At 45.5% G+C, this 22354-nt stretch overlaps 4 protein-coding genes across 8 annotated transcripts in view; 3 read left to right on the top strand and 1 right to left on the bottom strand.

The window, feature by feature from the left end:
- Positions 1 to 1757, top strand: part of KIF13A (kinesin family member 13A) — a 113638-nt gene extending 111881 nt beyond the window's left edge. For all 3 annotated transcript variants that reach the window (XM_032180872.1, XM_032180870.1, XM_032180871.1), the window contains one exon: positions 468 to 1757. In XM_032180872.1, the coding sequence (XP_032036763.1) occupies positions 468 to 751 (284 nt within the window). In that variant the 3' untranslated portion in view covers positions 752 to 1757. The remainder of the gene's footprint in view (positions 1 to 467) is intronic.
- Positions 1758 to 4388: 2631 nt separating this feature from the next.
- On the top strand, positions 4389 to 10264 carry SIRT5 (sirtuin 5). 2 transcript variants are annotated; one of them, XM_032181866.1, is made up of 9 exons: positions 4389 to 4480; positions 4721 to 4859; positions 5799 to 5932; positions 6720 to 6945; positions 7980 to 8067; positions 8771 to 8824; positions 9234 to 9357; positions 9892 to 10007; positions 10108 to 10264. In XM_032181866.1, the coding sequence occupies exons 2-9, from the start codon at positions 4745 to 4747 to the stop codon at positions 10181 to 10183; spliced, it is 933 nt and encodes a 310-aa protein (XP_032037757.1). In that variant the 5' UTR covers positions 4389 to 4480; positions 4721 to 4744; the 3' UTR covers positions 10184 to 10264. The 2 variants fall into 2 exon arrangements, with proteins under 2 accessions (XP_032037757.1, XP_032037758.1); XM_032181867.1 differs by lacking the exon at positions 4389 to 4480 and having other exon boundaries at positions 4723 to 4773.
- A 278-nt stretch (positions 10265 to 10542) lies between these two features.
- Positions 10543 to 14740, top strand: NOL7 (nucleolar protein 7). Its single transcript, XM_032181337.1, has 8 exons — positions 10543 to 10749; positions 10846 to 10906; positions 11003 to 11052; positions 11165 to 11193; positions 12073 to 12157; positions 13081 to 13202; positions 13279 to 13356; positions 14373 to 14740. The coding sequence occupies exons 1-8, from the start codon at positions 10562 to 10564 to the stop codon at positions 14432 to 14434; spliced, it is 675 nt and encodes a 224-aa protein (XP_032037228.1). The 5' UTR covers positions 10543 to 10561; the 3' UTR covers positions 14435 to 14740.
- Positions 14741 to 15147: 407 nt separating this feature from the next.
- Positions 15148 to 22354, bottom strand: part of RANBP9 (RAN binding protein 9) — a 37845-nt gene continuing 30638 nt past the window's right edge. Inside the window, exons 10-14 of one of the 2 annotated variants that reach the window (XM_032181336.1) lie at positions 21231 to 21378; positions 19392 to 19513; positions 17158 to 17309; positions 16358 to 16469; positions 15148 to 15962 (exon numbers count right to left, since the gene is read on the bottom strand). In XM_032181336.1, the coding sequence (XP_032037227.1) occupies positions 15832 to 15962; positions 16358 to 16469; positions 17158 to 17309; positions 19392 to 19513; positions 21231 to 21378 (665 nt within the window). In that variant the 3' untranslated portion in view covers positions 15148 to 15831. The remainder of the gene's footprint in view (positions 15963 to 16357; positions 16470 to 17157; positions 17310 to 19391; positions 19514 to 21230; positions 21379 to 22354) is intronic. The other variant, XM_032181335.1, reaches the window with a different exon arrangement.

A 22354-nucleotide genomic window follows, 5' to 3' on the forward strand; every position in this document is an offset into this window, starting at 1 on the left:
TTATAGAGTACAAGTTGCCTTTAACTTTAACTTGATGGGGTCTGGAAGAAAATCAGTGTTCTGTAAGTGTTAAGAGATTCCAACAGAAAGTGCCTTCAGATCCTCAGACAGTATTTTTAGCAGCTTAATAGCTTTTAGCACTTATACTAGAAGTTTCTCTGACAGATAAGTTTTAAGCTTTACAAGTAACTGGTTTTGAGGATCATTTTTTAAAATGAACAAATGTTTGACTTTTTAAACTGTTAGTTAAAGTAATATTTTAGGTAAAGTCACCACTTTGGTCACAGTTCAAGCCCTCCTTTCCAGGTTTTGCTCACACTAGTGCTTGTTATCTGTGTGGTTTTAGCACTCACAGCTAAAATACTTGGCTGTTTCACAGACAGCCAAAAACATGCCCTCTTCAATGCTACAGTTATATTTTCCGATAAATTCCGATGATTAATTTTGTGCATTTATTTTCATCGAAGGGAAGCACGACGGAACTGTAAAAGGTAAAGAGTACTTCCACTGCAAGCCACGACACGGCGTGTTTGTTCGTCCCGGACGCCTCAGTAAAGCACCAGCTTCCACCAGGAAATGGAGTAGCACTTCGCGGTCTCAGGCATCCTCCACTGTAGAGAAACGGAGAAGTTCCGTGCTTCAAGGCTCATCTTCCACGTCTAAAACAGGCGAAGTCCTCTGTCATTCAGGAGACGCGGCGGCTTCTGCTTTTTCTAGGAAACAGGAAAACAGGAAATCATGGATTAACTAAACGGCAGTATTTTTGCACTTACTACACGCGTCACTGTGTAGAAAACTTTATGAATTTTTGAAGCTATTGTACATTTTAATCTGTCCATACAGAATGTGTATTCTCCAGAGTCCTTGACTTAATTCTCTAATTTTTTATAAATAATATATATATTATATATATGAATGTGTATCTATAGTTCATCTGCCAGTGGGCAGATACGGCTGCACACTAAAATACAGTTAAAGCTGACCTGTAGATAATTGAGGTACTGGACTATTTGTTACGCAACAACTTGGGAGATATATTTTAAACAACAAAAAAAAATATTTTATTGTGGAAAAACAGGATGTAAATCCGTATTCGGAAAAAAAAAAACCTTACAGTTTGCTGTTCTTCATTACCAAAGAACTTGTTTTAGATTGACACATTTGCTGTTTATATCTTTCTATGTAAATGTTTTAACAGATAACGTGGTGCCATGTTTCTTTTAGTCACTGGGCACCGTGCAGCCTTATGTTCTGTGTTTAAGCACACTGAAATATCCAACTGCTTCATCATTTTTTTTGTCTTCCTAGAGGCCTGCCACTGTGCTGACTTGGCATTGTAGTGAAGTGACTAACGATGCCTGAAGCTCAGAGTCTGGTGTTTCATGTGTTAACATAAGCCAGCCGGGCAGTTCGACTGCAGAAACAGTATTACTGCAAGGGCGTGAGAGGACAACATTTGGGGTTTTGTTTTTGTTTTTTAGGGGTTTGTGGGGGAAACAGGGAAACAAAGAAGCAGTAGATGGATCGTGACTGCAAACTTTGCACTTGTTACTTGCTGGTTATTATCAAGATGAAATAGAAACTGCTAAAGTAATTTTAATCTGTAAAGTTTATTTTAATAATGGGAATGATGGAGGGATTTGTGTCTGGTGCTCATGAATTCCTAAGAATGTTGTTCCACGTGTAGATACTGTAGATGCCTGTACAAGTGTTCTGGATGTTTGTAAAGTGACATGGTAAAAAATGGGTGAAGTGAATGGCCTGCTGTATCTGTTCTCTTTGTTCTTAGCAAGTGAGTGATTGCGATACCTGGGACCTTACTGAAAAGCTGCTGTTCTTTCTTTGATTGTTGTGTACAGTAAGCGGACTCTAGTGTTTTACTATTTACTGTAAAGAACTGTAATTTATATACTGCCATACTGTATTTAATTGGTACAGACGTATTGTGTGTTAGAATACAGACTGTTTACTTGGGATTTTAAAAAAAATGTTTGACTTGTATTTGATGCAATTCGGTTTCATGACACCATGAAACCCAAGCTGATACCAGCGGCTGGTGCTCAGATGCAGAATACTTTGTACCAGTGGTGAAGGACTGCGACTGGAGTGGAACACGGGGTGGCGTTAACCTGTTTTAACTGCTTCCTGCAGCACAGGATGGGAAGAGCCCACGTGGATACACGTTCCTCACCTGCTGCTTTCCCTTCCCTTCGCTCCAAGGGGAAGCAGAGCTGCGTAACTCCTGCCGGGGAACAGCACGGGCACTAAAAGCAGGTGTGGGCCAAGGGGAGACTGGACAGGTTCCTGGAAGGCAGGCTCCTTACTCAGAGTGTACGGCCCTCGTCTGAGCAGAACGTGGTTGGCAGCTGGGAGGGCGGTGTGCCGGGGGGGCGGGCAAAATTCAGTGTGCTTGCCCTTGACATAACTTCTGGCAGCTCTGAGACGGGATTCTCACACGCTTGTGTTAATCCATTTTGGCGGAATGAAGACCTTTACAGAACTTGTGGTGTCCAGCTGCTCTTGCTGCGTAAACGACGACTCTTGCTGGAGGAAATTACCAGAACAGCAAAAACTTCTTTAGGCAGGAGTATTTTATCAGGCACAGATGATCCTAGAACACTGCCAAGTATCTTGAAGTTAATTTTAGATGCCACTTAACCTTTTTATAAAGCTTTTTTTTTTAAAAAAAAAAGTGTGTATGTATATGCACATTTGTATAAATATTTGTCCTAGGCCACTACAAACAATTTTGAAAGTTAACGTAGCCATTCTGGTATGGCAAAGATGCAGAATTTATACCAGGTTAGCATCAGCTGAGCAAGGCTGTGCATTGTTCTCAGCCTTTAAGAATACAGAATACATGAGTGCTTAAGGAGCACTGAAATAATTGTACTTCCTGGAGCATACAGTCTACAAATGCCAGAGAAACATAAAGAAGCCAACCTGTTTGCAAGCTGTAAGCCTTTGGCATAACCTGTGCTATCATGACGTTTACTTTTTGCGAAGCTGGCACATTAACACGTCCTGCCCGAGGTTAATTTAAAGTTAGAAGAAAAGCGCCTAATGAGTGCTGGGACGTAATGTGAAAATGCAGGCAGGCCTTCTGGTTGATGTGCTTCTCGGACTGGGCTGCTAAACAGAAGCAGGTTTTCCGTTCCTGGGGTCAGGGGAGCAGCTTGCTGCCCTGAACTTTGTAACCAGTGGAAGAATGCCACGGGGAGCGTCCAACTGCAAATTGCTTTTCATTGTTTCTAAATACTATCTTAACCAGCATCTAAAGCACGCTGCCTAATAAGCAGGACGTGCGATCCATTCTAAGACCTGAAGTTAAAAAAGAAAAACAAACAAAAACAAACCAAACCCCATCAAAATGCTCAATAGCAACTGACAGTGCCAGTCTGCCATTCGCCTGAGCTGCCAGCATGAACCTGTCAACCCAGTGGTTTGGCTACTCCAAATAAAAGTGTGTGATTTTAATCAGCAGGATAGTTGCAACGCTAAATTAGATCGGTGGCCTTCTATCTTGTTTTCTGAATTGATGAGCTTTTTTCCCAAGCTTACGGCACTTTATGCAGATTCAGCCAGAGCTCTCAGGGAACCGCTGGCTCCCTCCAGCGAGCACAAGCAGGGCCTTCAGCCGCTGCTTCTGATGTCCCCAAAACTCCCCCACAAAAGGCTCCTTTTGTATCTGCAGCCAAAGGCAGAGTACGAAACGCTGTCACACCATAAGGAGCAGTGCTGCGGAGCAGCGCAGAGGAGGAAAGGTGAGGTGTGATCCAGCAGGAGCAACCTGCCCCGGCCTGACCCGCTGCCTGCCCCATGCTGGTGTCCCCCTTCCCCTCCGGCAGCGTTTCCAGTCCCGCACAGGCCGGGCAGAGGCCGAAGCTGCTCCCTGGCTGCTTCTGCAGCCTGGCGGTACTTGTGGAGGGCTTCCTCGGGTCTGGGGCTGCGTTTTAGGAAACCCTCGAGCTGCTGATGGCACAAAACTCACAGCGGAATAGAATCACAGAATGTCCCGAGCTGCAAGGGACCCACGAGGATCATCGGGTCCAACACGGGCATACCCCAAAATTCAGACCATATAGCTGAGAGCACAGCCTCATAGTACCGCCCGAAATCTCAGGTGGGTTGCCAGGGACTGACGGGCTGTGAAGCTGCTGCGGAAGGGCGAGCGAGGCTGGGTGCAAGCAGCCGCTGTGCCTCGGTCCGTGGCAAACCGAGCTAAAACCAGCTCTTCTCACCCCAAATCCGAGCCGGCGCAGGGCCGCCCCTTCCCTTCCCTTCCCCGCCCGGGGCTGGAGGCGGAGCGGGGCGGGGCGGGCCGGGGACGTGCGGGGCCGCACGGCGGGGCCGGGGCCGGGGCCGGGGCCGGGGCCGGGGCCGGGCCCAGCGCCTCCGGGACTGGGGGTACCGGTGGTACCGGCGCTCTGCTGCCGCCTGATGAAGCGAGGGAGGCAGCGACCGTGAGGAGCCGGGGACGGTGAGCGCCCTGCGGTGGCACGGAGCTGCCCCAGGGGGAGCCGGAGGCAGCGCTGAGCCGCCCGGCTCAGCCCCTCGGGGGCTTTTGGGGTCGCTGCTGCGGTAGCCCTGCAGGCAGGAGGGACGAGCAGCGGAGCTGCTGAGCCTCCTAAGAAAATAATAACCCGAGTAGCGCTTGTGCCCTGCGCTTCACGGAGGATTCCCTGAGTGATCTGCTCGTGTTGCCGCTGTTTCTCCGCAGGTGAAGCCCCCGGAGGTGACACCGATGAGTCTCTTCCAGGTAGCCAGCAGAAGGTTGGTCTCCCCGGTGTCCCGCGCTCTTAAGCCTCCTTCTGCAAAGAAACAGCAGCTTTGCTTGGAAATGGCTCGGCCTAGCTCAAGTAAGACTCGTGTTTGTTTGCCTCGGTGTCCCGAACAGATGACAATCAAGCAGAAGCTTGATTTAAAACTCTAGAAAGTCTCATGTCATAGACAAAGCCTGCAGTTAATTCAAAATGCACAGGGGAGTGTGGAGCTGGTTTGGTTTTGGGCTGCTAAGGTTTATCTCCTGTGCCTACAGACTGTACAGCTGCACCCCTCTCGCGTAGCTGCAGTCAGCGCCTTGCCTTTGACGTGTTTATGTTTAATATTTATAACAAATATGCAAATGTATGCTGCTTTATTGCATTTTCTTTTCATACCCCTAATGGGCAATAAAACTCAGCCCTCGTTTCTTTGGATGGGAATTATGGAGGGCCTCGAGCATGGGCAGCAGCTCAGGGGCAGGGTGTTGGGTAACCTCAGAAGCCTTGTTTAGTCTAGTAGTAAAAAAAAATAATTACTGTATATATTTTTAAACCTGAAGATGCGCCTTAACTTGAAGTAACCCCAGGTTGGGGCTGACCTGCTGGAGAGCAGCTTTGCAGAAAAGGCCCTGGTGGACACCCAGGAGACCAGGAGCTGCTGAGGAGCCCTGGTGGCCAAGGAGGTGAACATCCTCCTGGGTGGAGTGAGGTGATCCGACCTGAACTGGGAATTAGGTCACCTCGATTTTGAAGGCTTCATTTTAAGGCTTCTGTCTTTCCAATGCTCAGTATATCCCTGGTTCGATACATGTTGCCCTACTGGGTTTGCTCCCATATTTTTGAGGCCCTCCAAGAAACGCCTGTCAAAATCCAATATACAGAAACTCAGAAAAAAAATGGTATTTGGAAATTGAAGTCCTGGCAGGTGCATGCAGAAGCCATTTCTGGATGCTTGTTGCCAACACTGTCTGTCTGGCCTCTTTTGTAAGCATTTAAGTGTCTGAGCAGCTGTTCATCCTTCTCCCCCATGTCCAGATATGGCTGATTTTCGAGAAGTCTTTGCCAAAGCAAAGCACATAGCCATAATTACAGGAGCTGGTGTTAGTGCCGAGAGCGGAGTTCCCACCTTCAGAGGAGCTGGAGGTTTCTGGAGAAAGTGGCAAGCACAGGTACGTACTCACGGCACTGCTGTGTTTTTCCATCAGTTTTTCCATGGGAGTGTGAAGAGTCAGAAGAAGCTAAAAGTGTTTTTTCGTGGTTTGGTTTATCAGCCATTCGGGGAAAAATGAAGTTTTTGCAAACAGCTCTGGGTCTTTCTACTGTCCTTGTTTTCTTGCCGCCTTGCAGCTTAGCTGTTTGCTCTTGTTTGGACACCTCAGTGTTTTGCTGCCTCATGGGGCCCTTCCTAATTTAAAATCTTAAGAAACTTCTACCAGAATAATAAAGGGCAGTACCAAAGATACCAACTAGTTTTCTTTTAATGGTGGCTTTAGATTTTACAGGCACATTAAAGAGATGTTAGGCTTGTAATTTGGCCTGTGCTACATTTAAACTAAAGCAGAAAAGAAATTGTTAGCACAGGAGGTGCATCTGCACAGCACTGAGTTTTATGGCTGCTGTGTAAACGAGTTCTGAACGCCCCACGTGGTGCGTGGGGAAACATCTCATCATCCTTTGGCCCGTACTAACCTCCTCGGGGCTTGGGGGGCAGCACAGAACGAGGTCCCAGTGTACCGTGTCAGGCCCTATGTGATGGCCAACACAAGTTATCTCCTCTTGGTAAGATACCTTGGCTCGTGGTCCTGGTGGGACATGGCTCATGACCTTTATTCCTGTCACTGCATCTGGGTACAAGTGGTCTGTGCCTGTCCAGTTCTGCAGGGCACAGCCGAGCTGGCGGGGCGCGGGGCTCTCTCACATCTTCCTTATCAGAGCAACGTGTTGCATCTCTCTCAGGAACTGGCCACTCCGGGCGCTTTTGCACGCAACCCTTCCCGTGTGTGGGAGTTTTACCATTACCGCCGGGAGGTGATGCTGAGCAAGCACCCCAACCCCGCGCACATTGCCATCGCCGAGTGTGAAAAGCGGCTGAGCAAACAAGGAAGGAGCGTGGTGGTCATTACTCAGAACATCGACGAGCTACACAGGAAGGCAGGCTCCAAGCACCTCCTTGAAATTCATGGTAAGGATCAGCTCACCTGGCTGCCACGAGACAGGAAAACGTTGGGGAGAAGGAGCGGGATGACTGCTGGGAGAAATGAAACTTGTCTTAACTGCATGCTAGTGGTTACCGGTTTATTTGTGGTATCACCCTGTTCTCTTTTGGAAGTTGTTTTGGGCTCTTCATACCCCCATTTATTTGTCACTGGACTTTTTAATGGGTTCTGACTCACATGGGAACTGGTTCTCCCCTCCCACCTGCTCGGGTTTGCCTTACATCCACCTGAATGCATGCGGAGGGTAAAACCTGGCTGATGCTGCTTCAGAAAGGGAAAAGAGTCTATCGAGGGCTTCAGCTGCGTGGTGGCAGTGGTGTCACAAATAAAAGGCCTCTGGGCAAGAGCTGTGCTGCCAGCCCTGGCGCTCTGCCCTCTGTGCTGCCTGCCGCTTGCCCTCTGTCCTGTCCTGTCCTGTCCTTCTTGCCTGTGCTTCGCCTTCCCGAGGAGGAGGGGACTGGAAGTGGCAGAGGAGCATGACGCAGTTTGTTTATTTACAGTTGTGGGTCCAGTGATAGATCCTGGGGTATAGTTACATTTTGATTATTCTTATTCTTTACAAAAAGAAGCTCCACAGCACTCATTACTAACTCTACAAACATTTACAGGTTATACTATTTGGGTTTGGGGAGTTTGCATTTAAAAAAAAAAGTGGCGTTAACCAGCATGTTATTGCTATTATTCTTATGGACAATGTTTCTCTTTCAAGGGAAGAAACAGTAAGCAGAAATCAGCTCCTTTGGTAATATTTTAAGGAATGATTTTCCTCTCAAAAACTGCAACTCGGCTGTCCCGGGCTGCAAACTAAACATGTGTGCGTGCGCTGTGCAGACAGTGCCTCAGTCGGAAGGCTGCCGGGTTGCAACACCTGGTCCTGGTCGTGTGTGGGTTACCCACAAGCCAAACAAAGGCCACCGAGGATAAACATCACCACTTGCTTGTACAGCCACGCTTCAGAGCACTTGTGTGATCCCTGATGTTTCCTTTTTCTGTGTTTCAGGAAGTTTATTTAAAACTCGCTGCACCAACTGTGGAAACGTGACTGCGAATTACAAGAGCCCGATATGCCCAGCACTGGCGGGGAAAGGGTAATACACCTACCTGCCGTGCAGGCTTCCTGTGCTCTCTGGTTAGGCTGCTGTACGCTTTGACAACAGCTCTTCGCTCCCATCCTCTTTGTCTTCACATATTTCAAATCATGCGCTCATTCCTTACATCAGGCTGTCATTGCTGTAGCCTATAACAGGATTGTCCTCTTCTGCATCTCTTGAGCACCTAGTAGCTCTTTTGCTTCTACGCATCAGTGAGATTCTTAGGATTACAGGTCGTGAAATGCAGATGTGTGAAACAAAAAGGAAGGAAAAGCAGTTCCCAGGGTTTCTTCTTAAGTTGCGGAACAGTCCTGTGGGCTCCTGCATCCTTTTTCTTTCACTGTTGAACTTAAATAAATAAATAAATAAATAAATAAAACAGGGAGGGGATGATAGGCATAGGCGTCAAGTTTTAGTCCCTTTAGTCCCTTTGCATTTCACCATATCTTAGATAGCTTCACAAATAGTTGTTGTGCCGTTGTCTGACTTTGAGAAGCCGATTGCAGCTCTGGGATAATTCTGCACAGAAGTCCGCCTGCCCTGTGTGTGGAAGGCTAGGGTGGTAGGAGATGTTTAAGTTGACTGAAGTTGCAGATTCCTTGATTAGAGAGTGTGCCTTAGGGAATACCAAGTTTTTAGTAATATATGAAGTGCACTCCCTTTGTGTGATTGAATAAATATTTCAATTTTGTAACCTCAGGGCTCCAGATCCAGATGTAGAAGATGCTTCAATTCCAGTTGAACAGCTTCCTCAGTACGTATTGATGACTTTATTTTTTGCTATTGATTCTTCATGCCTGATGCATCTCAAAGTACTGTTTGTGTCATTCTGGAAGGACACGAATTCATTCTGCGAGATAAAGAGACACGGGTTTTTGCCCTGAGACTGAGTCTAAATCTAAACCTAACGTCAGGAAGACCCCAGACAATAGGAGTGGGTGCTGGAAGGTTACCGTGATGCCAAAGGGATTGCTTGTTTGTGTTCTTGAGCACTGAGGGCAGAACACACCTGGAGTCATGGGCTTGGTAGTGTGTAGTAGGAGAATTGCAGTAAGAAACTAAGGCAGATGTGTCCAAACGAGAATGAAAACCATTCTGCCACTGTGCAGGTTGAAATGCCCGCATCAGAAACATCATGCCGTACCTCTGTGATTTTTAAACAGGTGTGAGGAAGATGGCTGCAACGGCCTCCTTCGTCCCCACGTTGTGTGGTTCGGTGAAACGCTGGATCCTGACGTCCTCACGGAGGTTGAGAAGGAACTGGACATGTGCGACCTCTGCTTGGTGGTGGGTGCAGGTCTCATAGCCTAGGAGGTTACAGGGGGGGGGCTAAATCCAAGGGTGGCACTTCTTGGGTACAGGAGATGCCTTTGTGCTTCCCCAGGGGAGCTGTAAGCCCCCGAGAATTATTTTGATGATCAGTTTTCTTTTTAAAAAAAATTACAAAGTGTTGTAAGATGGTAGTGCTGCTTTTTTATTACATGCCACATACATTTTGCATCACTGACCGAAACATTTGCTTGGAATATTGCATGCCACTCACCAAATAATCTCAAGTGCTAGAGGGGACGCTTTGTTTTGCGTTCCAGAAAGTAGTCTGCCATTTGGGGCATTAAAGCTGTAAATGAGGAGAAAACAAACAAACGTGAATCCCAGAAAAACAAACAGGCTTCTTTGGGTCAAAAATCAAACGATTTTTGATTCCTACACCACGTCAGGTAGCTAAATGTGCAGTGGCACTAACTGTACATCTTTCCCCTCATTTCTGTAGGGCTCTTGTGTGCTTTAGGGCTTGCTCATGGCTTTTTGACGCCCCTGCAGGTGGGAACCTCCTCAGTGGTGTACCCCGCTGCCATGTTCGCCCCGCAGGTGTCCGCCCGAGGAGTGCCGGTTGCGGAGTTCAACATGGAAGCCACCCCCGCTACAGACAAGTTCAGGTAAGGCTGGACTGTTGAAAAAAGAAGACAAAACCCCTCCTTTTATTATTTTTTTCCGAGAAGGCAGCCTGCCCTTCTAACACCAGCTTCTCCCTTGCAGGTTCCACTTCTCGGGCCCCTGCGGGACCACGCTGCCGCCGGCGCTGGCCCGGCACCACAGCGAGATCATCGCCTGAGGGGGGCCGGGGGGTGTCGGTGTGTGTGTGTGGGTGCGAGGGGGGACGGCGGCTCCACAATAAAGGCGGCAGCTGCCCGCAGCCTCCCTCTGTGCTGGGATATGGCCGGGGGAGGGCTCTGAGGGGCGGCCGTTGGGCGCGAAGGGGCGGCCGTTAGACGTCAGGGGGCGGCCGTTGGGCTCTGAGGGGCAGCTGTTGGGCGGGAAGGGGCGGCCGTTAGACGTCAGGGGGCGGCCGTTGGGCTCTGAGGGGCGGCCGTTGGGCGGGAAGGGGCGGCCGTTAGACGTCAGGGGGCGGCCGTTGGGCGCTGAGGGGGCGCGGCCAGGCGGCGGAAGGCAGCGGCGCTTCCGAGGCGGGGCCGGGCGGCCGCGTGCGGCCATGGTGAGGCGGCGGAGGAAGCAGCAGGAGGAGGAGGAGGAGAAGGAGGAGGAGGTGGCGGCGGCGGCGGCCGTGGTGCCCTCCCCGGCGGCCTCCGATGGCGAGGATGCCCCCGAGGAGCTGTCCTTCGGCGCGGCGGCGGCGGCGGCCGAGAGCGAGCGGCAGCTGGCCGGGGAGGCGGCGCGCAGGTAGGGCCGGCCCGAGCCCCGCTGCCCCCTGCCCTCCCTTTCCCCGTCCCCGTCCCCGTCCCCTTCCCCTTCCTGACGGCCCGGCCCCCCCCGCAGGCACCGGGAGCTGCTGAAGGAGAAGCGGCGGCGGCGGCAGGAGCTGTTCGTGGAGCAGAAGGTAACGCCACCCTCACACCCATCCCATCCCATCCCTCACACCCACAGCCCGGCCGTTAACGGCTGCTAACCGCCGGTAACGGCCGTGTGCCCGCAGAGGAGGAAGCTGCTGCCCGAGGCGCTGCTGCAGGAGCTGGCCGCAGGACGGTGAGGCTGGGGGCGGGCGGGGGGTCACCCACGGTGCCTTCCCCGAGCCCTCTGCTGGGCGCTGACCGCCTTTCTCCTTCCTTCCCTCCTCCCTCTCTCCCTCCCTCCGCAGACCGGAGAAGCCCGCTGCAGCTGAGCGAGGTATGCTGAGGCGCCGCTGGGCTGCTGCCAAAGAAAGAGAGCGGGGTGGTGGTGGTCGTGCTTAATCTTGACGCCAGTGCCCTCTTACAAACGTTTTTTGATGTAGAGTGGTTTCAGGTAAAAGGTCTGAGGTCTTTAGCGTGGGCAGCAGGCAGGTGTTCAAACAGAAACAAGCAAGGATGGCCAGAAAGATGGTAATTTTTAGCATTCATTCAAGTTATAGAAGCTATTTAGATAGAGCTCTTAGCTGCCTTGATACTTTCTATAGTTGATGACACTTGAAAAATGTTATTTAATTTTTACAAACCCTCAACTAGAAAATCAGACACCAGGGTACTCCCGAATGGTGCTTTCTAGCCCTCCTCAAAGGGGCTAGAAAGCCCCCTCTTATACTACACAAAAATAAGTTGTAGAGTGTTCTTTTAATAATGATTCTCTCATCGTGATTAGATGGCTGGTATAACTATTGCTACTTATTTTTTGTTTTTAAAAAAAATAGTTGGTGTATAACAGATGAGCTCGGTGTGGTGTTTTGAACGCTCAGTGTCTGTGGTATGTGTTTAGTAGAGAATGAAGCTCTTTGCAAGCAATGCTTAGCTGTTGTGTAGCACTGGATTTTTGTCCTGTGGTTAATCCCATCTGTTGTTGTTGATGCCAAGGAACAGAAAAAGTGAATGGCACAGGATGGTGCTCCTTCTCCTCCCTGTAACACACTTAGCTAGCTTTCACTAGCCAGAGGGTCTGAAAAAACACTTGTTGGAGTTAGCTTGGTTCTCAGTTGGGTTGTTGTTTCGTTCCTGGTTGTGGTCCCTTTACTGCTCTTGATTCATAATGTTCTGGATATTTTTTTTTTTGTTGTGTCTATTAAATTTTCTCTAGACAAGCAGCCTGGCAATAAGTCTGAGAAGCAGAGCGAAGGCCGTGTGCTCAAACAGGTGAAGCAGGACAAAGCCAGGGGTGCCAGGTATGCCAACGTGGAAGGTGTGGGGCTTCTGTCTTGGTGTGACAGCACTGCTTCCCCCAGTCACAGCAGAGGTTTGGCACTTGGTGGTGTTGCCCCTGCTCGCTCTCTCACAGAAGCAAATTTATGTGCTTAAATTCCCTGTTATGCTGCTGTACTTGTAAGAATATATCTTAACAGCAGATCTTATGACGTGGCTTCCAGGTAGGTACCTTTACCCTGCTGATGTACATGTGTGCTGGATTGTTTGCTTTTCTTTAATTAAATTAATTGTGGCTGTAGATAATACCATGCATGAATTTTTTTTAAGTGCTGTATTTAGGAATGTAATGATCAGCTCCGAATTTATTTGCAGCTACTGGCGAATTAATTTTAATGCTTAATAAAGGTACACAGTCAATAACAGAGGCAGAGCTGAACTCCTAAAAAAACATTTTGGGCTTTATTCTTCTTCCTTTATCTTGTTCACTTCTTGCTGTATAGGTACAGTTACAAACATGTGCATAGGTAGACTTAGTGTGTGTGTGTGCACATGTAAGCTTTCTTGATTCTACTGGGTAATACCACCTCAAACTGGAATTTTGAGAAGAATCCTGTCTTTCCTCTCTCACCTGGTGTGAGCTATCCAGGCCATCATCAGCACACCAGTAGAGGTTTTGCTGTGTTCTGCCTCACATCCACTTGCTGGGGACTTAATTGCTGGATTTCATTCTGTAGCGGAAAGTTGCAGGAGCTTCTGGCAGGACCAGTTTGAGGCTCGCAGTCCATTTATTATTATTTTTTTAATACTGCTGCAAAGCTTGGCTGATCATCAGAAGCCCGTGCAGACAGCTGCTGTGCTCAAGTAGCAAAATACTGACTAGAGGGTGAGTGTTGTTCTGGGTTCAGTAACTATGCTAAAATGATTTAAATCTTTCTTTAAATAGGTCAAAAGGAAACTACACAGCTATGCACTTAAAAGATCAGAGCCTAACAGGGCTCCACCAACAAACAGCCAAAGACTTCGTGTACAGCCATCTCTACGGCCCAGGCACCAACCGAACAAGTGGTACGCAGTTTTCCTTAGGTTTGCGTCGAGGTTTGTCTGCGTTAAACCTAGTAATTGATGCTCATCTCCATTTCAGCAAATGAATTTTTTTCCCTCGCAAACAAGAAAGATCCAGTTAAAAAAGCTGCAGTTCAGTTTGTGGACAAATCTTGGGGTAAGTGTAAAAAAAAAAAAAAAAAACAAAAAAAAACTGAAGGTGGTACTACTTTATGCAGGTATCGCTTGAATTATTTTTTCTAGATTTAAATAAGTTTTTGCATGTTACAGGGCTGTAGCTTCCTACCTTCTTATGAGAAGAAAGTGATAGTAAAGGAGGGGAGCAGGATGGTACAGCCTGAGTGTGCCTAATGAATGCTTTGCTGGAGAGAGCCTGTAGGACAAGCATAAGCTCCCTTTTCATACAGTAAGCAGCAGTCTCAGGGTTAGAGCTACGGTTACTTGTTGAATTGGATAATTCTTACTAATTCTTACTTGGGGGTTTTTAGCTTGAGCTGCTGAAGTCATTTCAGATTAAGATCTTTAGTTTCCTAGCATCCCTGCTTAGTGAGAGCAGAGGGCAGTAGTGCCCCTTTGTCCCTATAAAAAATGGACATTACCAAAATGAATGGGGACAGACTTGGACACGTCAATCCTAGCCCACCTTGCCCATCAGTCATAGAATTTGCTTCTGTGGCAATCACAGTTTGATATCACATTGTAGGGATAGGACAGAGGCTAATAGCTTTAAACTAAAAGAGGGAAGATTTAGATCAGATGTTAGGAAGAAATCCTTCACTGTGAGGGGGGGGTTGAGGCCCTGGCACAAGCTGCCCAGAGAAGCTGTGGATGCCCCATCCCTGGAGGTGCTCAAGGCCAGGCTGGATGGGGCTTTGGGCAACCTGGGCTGGTGGGAGGTGTCCCTGCCCATGGTGGGGGGGTTGGAACTGGGTCATCTTTAAGGGCCCTTCCATTCTGTGATCATGAAGATCAGAGGAACACATTAGACTCAAGTAGCAGTCCTTAGTCATCAGTGTTTTTCACTTGTGCTTTGAAAGTAAAAGTGTTATCAGCTGTCCCCTCAGTTCTCCTGTCTTAAGCTTCAAATGTTGCAGTAATTAAATACATGGCTGCTGGTTACAGAGCTGGACATGGGAACTGCTTACAGCCTTACTGTTTTGTTTCTGTTTTAAGGGCTAGAAAAAAAGCAAAAAGCAACGAAGTTTAAGAAACACTGGATTTCAAGGAAGATGTAAAGTACAGCATGAAGACATGCCATCAAGGACTAGGGCTAAAGATTATCACTACCTGTACATATGTAACAGCTGTTGTTTTTCTGCCCCCTTCTCCATCACCACTGCTCTTTCAGCAGGTACTGATCTTTACCGAGCTGTGTCCCCATTGCCCAGTGTTCTTTACCTGCCCCTTTCAGAACTTACTGGGGGCAGCTAACGAAGCGCTGGGTCACAGCAGGGACAGGGTGACCTTCAGGGGCCACTACAGCCGGGCTCAGAGCTGGACTCCATTTCATGAGAGAATAAAGACAAATGACTTTGTACTTACCCTTCTGGATGCTGCCTTTCTTAAACCCCTCCAACTGCTGGCCGTGCTTGCTTCATGGTAAGAACACGCTCAGCTTTTAACTGTCAGCACTTCAGCTGCTACGGTACGCTGATGCAGTGCAGTAGGAGCACAGGGTTGACCCCTGAAGCACCCTGCTCAAATCAGGCCACATTAGAAGCACTGGTCTAGGTTAAACAGCTCAAAGAAAGTGTAGCATACACGTCCATGCTACCTCGTATGTAGAAGTAAGTTTTTAATGGCTGGTTAATTATGATACCACTACATTTTATTGCAATATAGTACTATTTAAGCACTTTTAAAAATGCAAGGTGTACAAAGATTAAATTAAGACTGTAAATTGACTAAATATTTGGTTTTTATATAAATAGGTCATAACCACACTGTGTTGACATGTAATACTGTTATAATACAACAGTTAAACTGGTGAGTCTACACAACAGAAGCTGTCTGTAGTTAAACAAGGAAACAAAGTTGAAAAGACCATGTTAAAACAAAAAAAACTACTAAGATCAACAGGTTGGGATTGTAAGTAGCAACAAACATATTCACTCAGCTCCTGAGTAATTCAAGTTTTACAGTACACATTAAAAAATATCATTTCTTCCCATCAACACTATATATCCAAACCATCAGGTGTTTATGCATTTTGCAAATTACATTGATTGAACTATGTAACAATGGGGGTGGAGGTTGGCAAGTCATCCTGCTTGATGTTTGTCTCACCCATATGCTAACACATCCACGTTTGCTATCCTTCCGTCCCACCACAAGGTAGCAGGATTTTTGGTTTGTTTTGGACAATCGTTTAGAGGATTTGTAATTGTCAATTTGGATGGCTGACGTTATCAGTGATATTTTCCACTCTTAGTTGCCTAAGAGGTTTAAAGATGGAAATTTTCTCCTAACACTAAGTTAGAAATCATTTGCATCATGCTGTAAACTAGGAAGCAACATAAAGCGACAGACTTGTCCTTAGTACATAATTAAAATCCCAAATTCCAGTCAGCAGAGCTGGTCTACTTTCCACGTCGAATATGCCACAACACCTTTCAGATCTTCAAATGCATAGCTAGTGTAGGTAATCTTCCACTGTGGCAAATGCACAGGATCCAATTCCTGATCGAGCCATCAATCCTAGACACTGTGAGGCTTGTCCCATGGCGAGGGCAAGCGGCGGTTGCTTTGGCAGATTGTGAGTCTCTGAAAGAGGATTCACAATGGCAGTTTAAATACCTCATTAGTTTTCATGATTTTTCATGTACTGAAAACAAAATTCCTGTATTTGCATGCAAAGCTTACCCTTACAGCGATATAAAACAGGAATAAAGTGACATTTTGAAATTCCCCACCTAGCCCCAATGTTAAAAAAGCCCATTTTTGCTTGGAACCAACCAGACAGGTATTACATCTGTTGCACTAACACCCCCCCAAAACTCTGTCCAGCCAGCAGAGCATGATTGCACTGCCACCCCTCACTGATCCCTCAGCCAGCAGCCCAGTACTAAACCCAGCACATGACGCAAGGTGAGCAGCAGCGCTGCCGTTCTTCAACAAAAGGCACAGGGATACCAAACATGCAAACCATGAGGCCTTACCTAGTATTGCACTATTAAGCACAGAGCACACAGGTTCTCTTTGTATCGGGTCAAGCTGGTTTCCAACAGGGCTGCTCCAAGGATCCGAATATGCAAGTAAACTAAAAGCATCCTGTGGAAAGATAATTAAAAAAAAAAAATCATTATTGCATCACAGCTAAATTCTGCTAGGACCATTTTCTTAACGCATTTTGACTCATGACTCCAAAGCAAGAAGACAGTTGTTTTATAAGACAGATTTTTACCTAAAAATCCTTCATCAGTACAAAGGGATAAAAAAATCTAACAGAAGTTGGTTTAAACAAGTGGTGCTTTTCCCAACAAAATTACTTGGAAAGATAAAATCAGTGTTTTAGTAAGTGGCAAGAAAAAAACAGACTGGAAATTGTAGGCAGTCAGTCTTTGGTAAGGGAATTATTTTCCAGGGCAGCCTCAAGTCAAGGTAAACTAATTATACACGCTGAGCATACTAAACAGAGCACACATTTCTGGCACCTGCACCAATTCTCGCTGAAAGCTGTACTTTGATTCCAGTAGCCAAGCTCCATGGTCAGAAATAAGAGAAAAGGGATGTGCCAAATTCAGCTCTGCTCTGAATATTACAGCATGAAGTTATTTTCCCCCATGAATGTGCTACACAGACAAGATGGTGCTACCTCACAGCTGACTGGAATGCTTAAGCTTCTGTGACTTTTGTCTGAGAGAAGCAAAACAATACTGTTAGGCAGCATGCTGTGAAAAGTTCCCACTGGGCAGCATGGTTGTTCACCTTACCACCACAATTTCAGGATTAAGCATACCTTGAGCATTTTCTTATTTGCTGTGTTTTTGCCACATTCTCTTCTTAGCTGCTCACTCATCGCTTGCAATTCTCTTCCAAAATGGATCATTCTTTCGATAGCTGCTTGGCTGCCACCGCACAGTTGACGCCTTAACTGACTTGAATCTACTTCTGCAAAAACGATATCGTCATCATCACCACTAATAAAGAGACAAGAAGCAAGCTAGGGATCTAGGTGCACTGATTTCGCTTTAAAACCATCTGCCTTCTCAGGGGGAAAGCATGTAGGGCCACAGATCTTGGCAGACAGCACTCCTGTGCTGCACCCTGTTAAACTGCTCCTTAATTAATAGTAACTTGGAAGATTTACTTAATGGCAAAAGCCATCCACACATACTGCTTTTTTTTACAACAAATTGTATTAAACTAACTGGGACTATAAACCAGATTTTACTGAAAAAAAAAATAAAAGAGCCCCCACATTCTAGCTACCTTTTAAATTCTTTGTCATTGGACTTCTAAAGATAGGCCAAACCCTGAACCAGTAAACTAGGATAAAAAGAACTAAACCCCTAGCTCCCATGACAGACATTGCTGTTTAGAAGGTACACAGTCCTTGTACAACATACTAGCTTTATGATTTGAACATCTTGGGCTTCTTTTGTAATGAAATGGAACATTGCTATCACTTTCTTTACCATTTGGTACAATAATCCCAAGTACTACTGATTTTAATAGGTATTCATGCAGTTTTTGAATAGTAAATTAACCCTTAGCTTCTCTGAAAATTCTGCCTTTCTTAAATTTACAGCTAGAGATACCTGTAAAAAAATGATTTATCCATTCTTTGCCATTTTTCATCAACAGAACTGAGCTTTGAAACAAAATTTTATGCCTACTTTATATGACATACACAGCACTAAGGAAAACGTGTAAGTATTTCAAAAAGCTGAACAAAATTCTCAATCTGATGCCATAAACAATGTGGTTTGAGGAGCCACGTTCCTTTTTACACAAGGTGAAGCACCTGCAAGTCTTCAAGCAGCGGTGCTTGTTGCTAGCTGCAGCCCAATCTAGGGCATCACTTTACAAAGGCAGAAAAACCCCTCTACATCAAAAAACAAAGCACACAAAAAGACAAAAACCACCCCTCTCTGCTCCCTGTGCAGCTGCTTCACGTCTGTCACAGCAAGCCTCTGTGGTCAAGGCTGCAAGAGAGTAAAGAAGCGTTTTGTTTTTTCTGTCAGAGAAATGAGGCCTTGTTGTTACCCGGTTTCAGAGCATAATGCAGCAAAACAGCCTGGCAGTTTGAGTATCCCCCCCTTCAGGGCTGAAACAGAATTGGATTTGCTCTGGAACAGTTGCGCAGTATTTACCAGCAAAGCCACATGAACCAGCAATGTCCTGCGTTTTGTATTTCACTTAAGCTCCGCATTAACCGGTGTCTGTTTAAATCGATGGCCTGAGAGCACGGTTCTGCAAATGCAGAAAGGTTGGGCTGGGTGCTCCCATTTCTCCAGATGCATGCAGGAATAACACCCGCTGCCCAGCCTCCAGCCCGTGCTCTCACTGAAGTGATGTGGCTGCTTTCAGCACTACTGGGCAGGGACAGTCAGTGCTGTACTGGCAGAGTAAACGCTCTCTTTTTAACTTGTGCAGCCACTCAGAGGGTACTCACGTACCCACTTGTCACTAACATCAGCAGCTAGGAGTGAACATAAAGCAGGCTAAGTAAAACAGTTACTTTTTAGATCATATTATGTTGGTGGAATTTTTTTTTTTTGTTACATCCCAGTTTCCAAATATAGCTCTTTTCCTGAGTACTCAGTACTAGCATCATCACCATTCTTTGTACCCTGTGTAAGTGCTCTGCAATTTCTCCTCTTACTGTTGACTCCAAAGATGCCATCGAGAACCACGAGTGCTGAGAGGACTGGAAGCAGGAGAAGCCACCTGCCAGCCCTAGCCCAGGCACTCTGCACAAGCAGGGTACTTATTCTGAAAGGTATTTCCTTAAAAATTGATACTAGTTCAAATATCCGTGAGTTACTACCACTTTCCCCTGTTCTCACACTGATAGCAGGCCACCTAAATCAGCAATTTTAAGATTTACATATCATAACAGCAGAAAAACAACAACAAAAATTAAGGTTTGAGCTAATATCCTTAATTTTCAAGTTGGGAAGCATTGCAAGTAAAAACATAACCTTGTTGCCATCACTTAATAAAAATGTAAGAAATATCACTGCAGACCCATTTCTGTGTCACATTCTTCCATTTCGTGATCATGTTTAGAACTACCATTTAGGAAGCCATTGGATGAAGTCTCAGCAACCCCATTGGAGTAGTGATCTGTTTCCATGTCTACATCATTGCTGAAATGAGAGGAATGAACAAAAATTGGACTCACGTTAAAGAACTTGAGGTTATCTTCCTCACAACTTCACCACAAAACATCCTTATCTTGCCCACTGAAACACTGCTTTTAGATATTACCAAGGTAGACCAAAGCAGCAGGGAATTTTTAAGGTTCTCCCAGCTAACATTAGCATTCAGTAAAAACAACTTTTTCAGATGCTGAAAAATGGAACGTGTCCACCATTATAGCAGCAGTAAGCAGTGTAACACTTTCTAAATACACAGCAAGAAGCTCTTGTTTATGTACCTGTACATACAAAGAGGTAGATAAAAATGCATTGAGGAAATACACTATTTCATGCCCCCCTCCTCCAATTTTATTTTATTTTGTTTTTTAAACACAGTTAACTAAATATAAACCCTACTTTGAGAATACCATATTTAGGTAAATATTTCTCTCCAAAAAAAACTCACTCTCTCAATGGAATGTCAGAGAAACGGAAGAAAAATTCAAAGCAAATATCAAGAACATCACAACACTGAAAGAAGATTCAGAGGCCAACTGAGAGCATGAAACTCCACAACACACTTTGCTCACAGCGGGTCACAACGGCACTTTTAGAAAGTGCCAGTGTGGCTCTGGGGGCTGACCTTTCCTGACAGTTACATCCTATCCTATTCCCATTCTAAAGCCTGTTTTATTTTGTCACGGACAACCTAAAACCTTTCATGAGAGCAAAAAGATTTAATATTAAAGTTTAAAAGAAGAAACCAAGAAATGTCTCTTTTAACCAGGCAGCTCCGCAGCAAAGGAACTGTCCTCATCTTGTGAAAAATCCCAAAGTTGCCTGGACTCTGCCAAGCTGTTTGGCAGAGGTGATCACTGACGCAAATGTAAATTGTGAAGCTAAAAAGGAAATTGTTGCTCTCACTTCCTCCCCTCCCCAGCCATCACTATCCAACTGCAGTTTGTTACCTCCATCACATCCTAGTTGGTAGCTTGGGGAATGCATCTTGGACAACACAGCCAAGTACTTACAGATTTCACAGGAACTTAGGTCCTGCTGCATCTGTGCATCCCACAGAGCTTAGTATTTACACCCTGGTTAATATTTTCACTCTTTGCACAAGTGACAGGTGGCAGGCAAACAGTTCTTTGTGTCTGTGTGCAATGAAAGAGATCCACACCTCATACACATCCCAATTATGTTCACTTTGCAGATAATGCCTCTAACTGGAAAATATCTGGAAAACTTTTAATTGCCTACACTATTTCCTATGCCATTCAAACAGTACAGGGTAACTCCGCAAGGAATGGGGGTATATTTGTGTTACTGCTCTCCAAAAAAACAACGTGCTTTGAGGAAGCTTAAGTTAACATCAGTGGTTTACACTAAAGTCACAAGTGCCAGTGAGCTAGTTCATCTTCCCTGTACAACTTCAAAGTAGCCCATAAATAGCTACAAGCAAGGTAATTTATGTTTGTATTTTATTTATTGCATTTCTTTTAACTGAATGGGAGAAAATAGCCTACTGAGCTGAAGAAGTTAAAACAAAACCAAAGTGCAATCACAGGGAAGCAGCATTGCTCCTCCTTGGCACCCTCCACTAAATGCTTTAACTATCCTTGGGAGGGGGGCAGAAATCAAACTCCTCTGAAAACTCTTCTCTGTAATAAAAGCATGTGGACAATGTAAACCTTAACGTAAGTTAGAAGCATGGAGGTTTATTCACCTGGAATAGCTGTTAACCTGCTGCGATCTTGACACATTTATGTTGTTGAGCTCTGGTACATTCAAGCTGGTGGTTGTATGTTTACTGTGACAGTACGATTGATGCGCTTTATTTGATATTACTCCATTACTGCAACTACTTTCAAACCCTGAAAAGAAATTTTTATAATTGAAATCATCGACGAACTTATTTGTAAGTACCTAATTACACAAGTGAAATAAGCATGGCTTAATTGTTCATGGTTGCTAAATACTTCATTTGTCAAGCAAGCAATCCTAAATAGTTAGCTTCCGTGCTTCAGGGACCTGAAACTTCAAGGCTTCTGCAGTGCAGAAGTGCATTATTTAACAAATGCTAACACACAAAATAAAAGGGGTTTTGGTTCTGCATATACACCACTAAAATATAAAAATGAATCAACATAGAATCATTTTTTAGAATGGAAAGATTATTTCTGAAAGATGTGAAGTATCTCCTCTAGGCCACTTAATCATTAAGAATGGAAGCAGACATGCATCTTTATAATTCCTTACTGCATAATTCTCTTGATAAATACACAGTAAAATTCAGTGTTGAAAATGCTTCACATATTGCTACTCAAACACAACCTCCCTCCTTTCCCCATATAATTATTTTAATTGCTAATATTGTGCTTTGCTAAATAAAATTACACCATGCTGTGAAATTCTGATGTCTGGCTAAAATCTCTTCTGACCCTTCTAAAATATAATCAAGAAACTACTATTTGAAGCAAACATGTAATTGGCAGCTCCATCAAGCCCAGAAGCAAGAGCTCCCTAGTATCTTCTAACACAGAAGCAGGTCACAGGAAGGGTTTATTATTTAAAAAACCAAACAGACAAAACCAAAACAAAACTAAACAAAATAAAAACAACCACAAGCACATGCCACTTTCTGCCACTGGGGAAATTCCAAATCTCAATGCTAATAATACCATTCATCAACTTGCTTATTAAATATCGCCTCTGCTTTCAAAGTAAGAAAGCCAGAGGTACCTTCTACAACACATCCCAAGAAGCACTCCAAGAAGTAACTCAAAATCTGAGCATAACACCACACATTCAGCAGCAGCTGGTATTCTGGTGGCTGTGCAACACTGGCTT

Source organism: Aythya fuligula, chromosome 2 (genome assembly GCF_009819795.1).
Source record: "Aythya fuligula isolate bAytFul2 chromosome 2, bAytFul2.pri, whole genome shotgun sequence".
Classification (NCBI taxonomy): domain Eukaryota; kingdom Metazoa; phylum Chordata; class Aves; order Anseriformes; family Anatidae; genus Aythya; species Aythya fuligula.

Coding starts and splice junctions, on each gene's coding strand:
- SIRT5 (XM_032181866.1), top strand. CDS start 4,745: ATGAGTCTCTTCCAGGTAGCCAGCAGAAGGTTGGTCTCCCCGGTGTCC. Junction 8,068..8,770: donor CCAGCACTGGCGGGGAAAGG/GTAATACACCTA, acceptor TTGTAACCTCAG/GGCTCCAGATCCAGATGTAG. Junction 10,008..10,107: donor CCCGCTACAGACAAGTTCAG/GTAAGGCTGGAC, acceptor TCTCCCTTGCAG/GTTCCACTTCTCGGGCCCCT.
- NOL7 (XM_032181337.1), top strand. CDS start 10,562: ATGGTGAGGCGGCGGAGGAAGCAGCAGGAGGAGGAGGAGGAGAAGGAG. Junction 11,194..12,072: donor GCCCGCTGCAGCTGAGCGAG/GTATGCTGAGGC, acceptor AATTTTCTCTAG/ACAAGCAGCCTGGCAATAAG. Junction 13,357..14,372: donor GTTTGTGGACAAATCTTGGG/GTAAGTGTAAAA, acceptor TTCTGTTTTAAG/GGCTAGAAAAAAAGCAAAAA.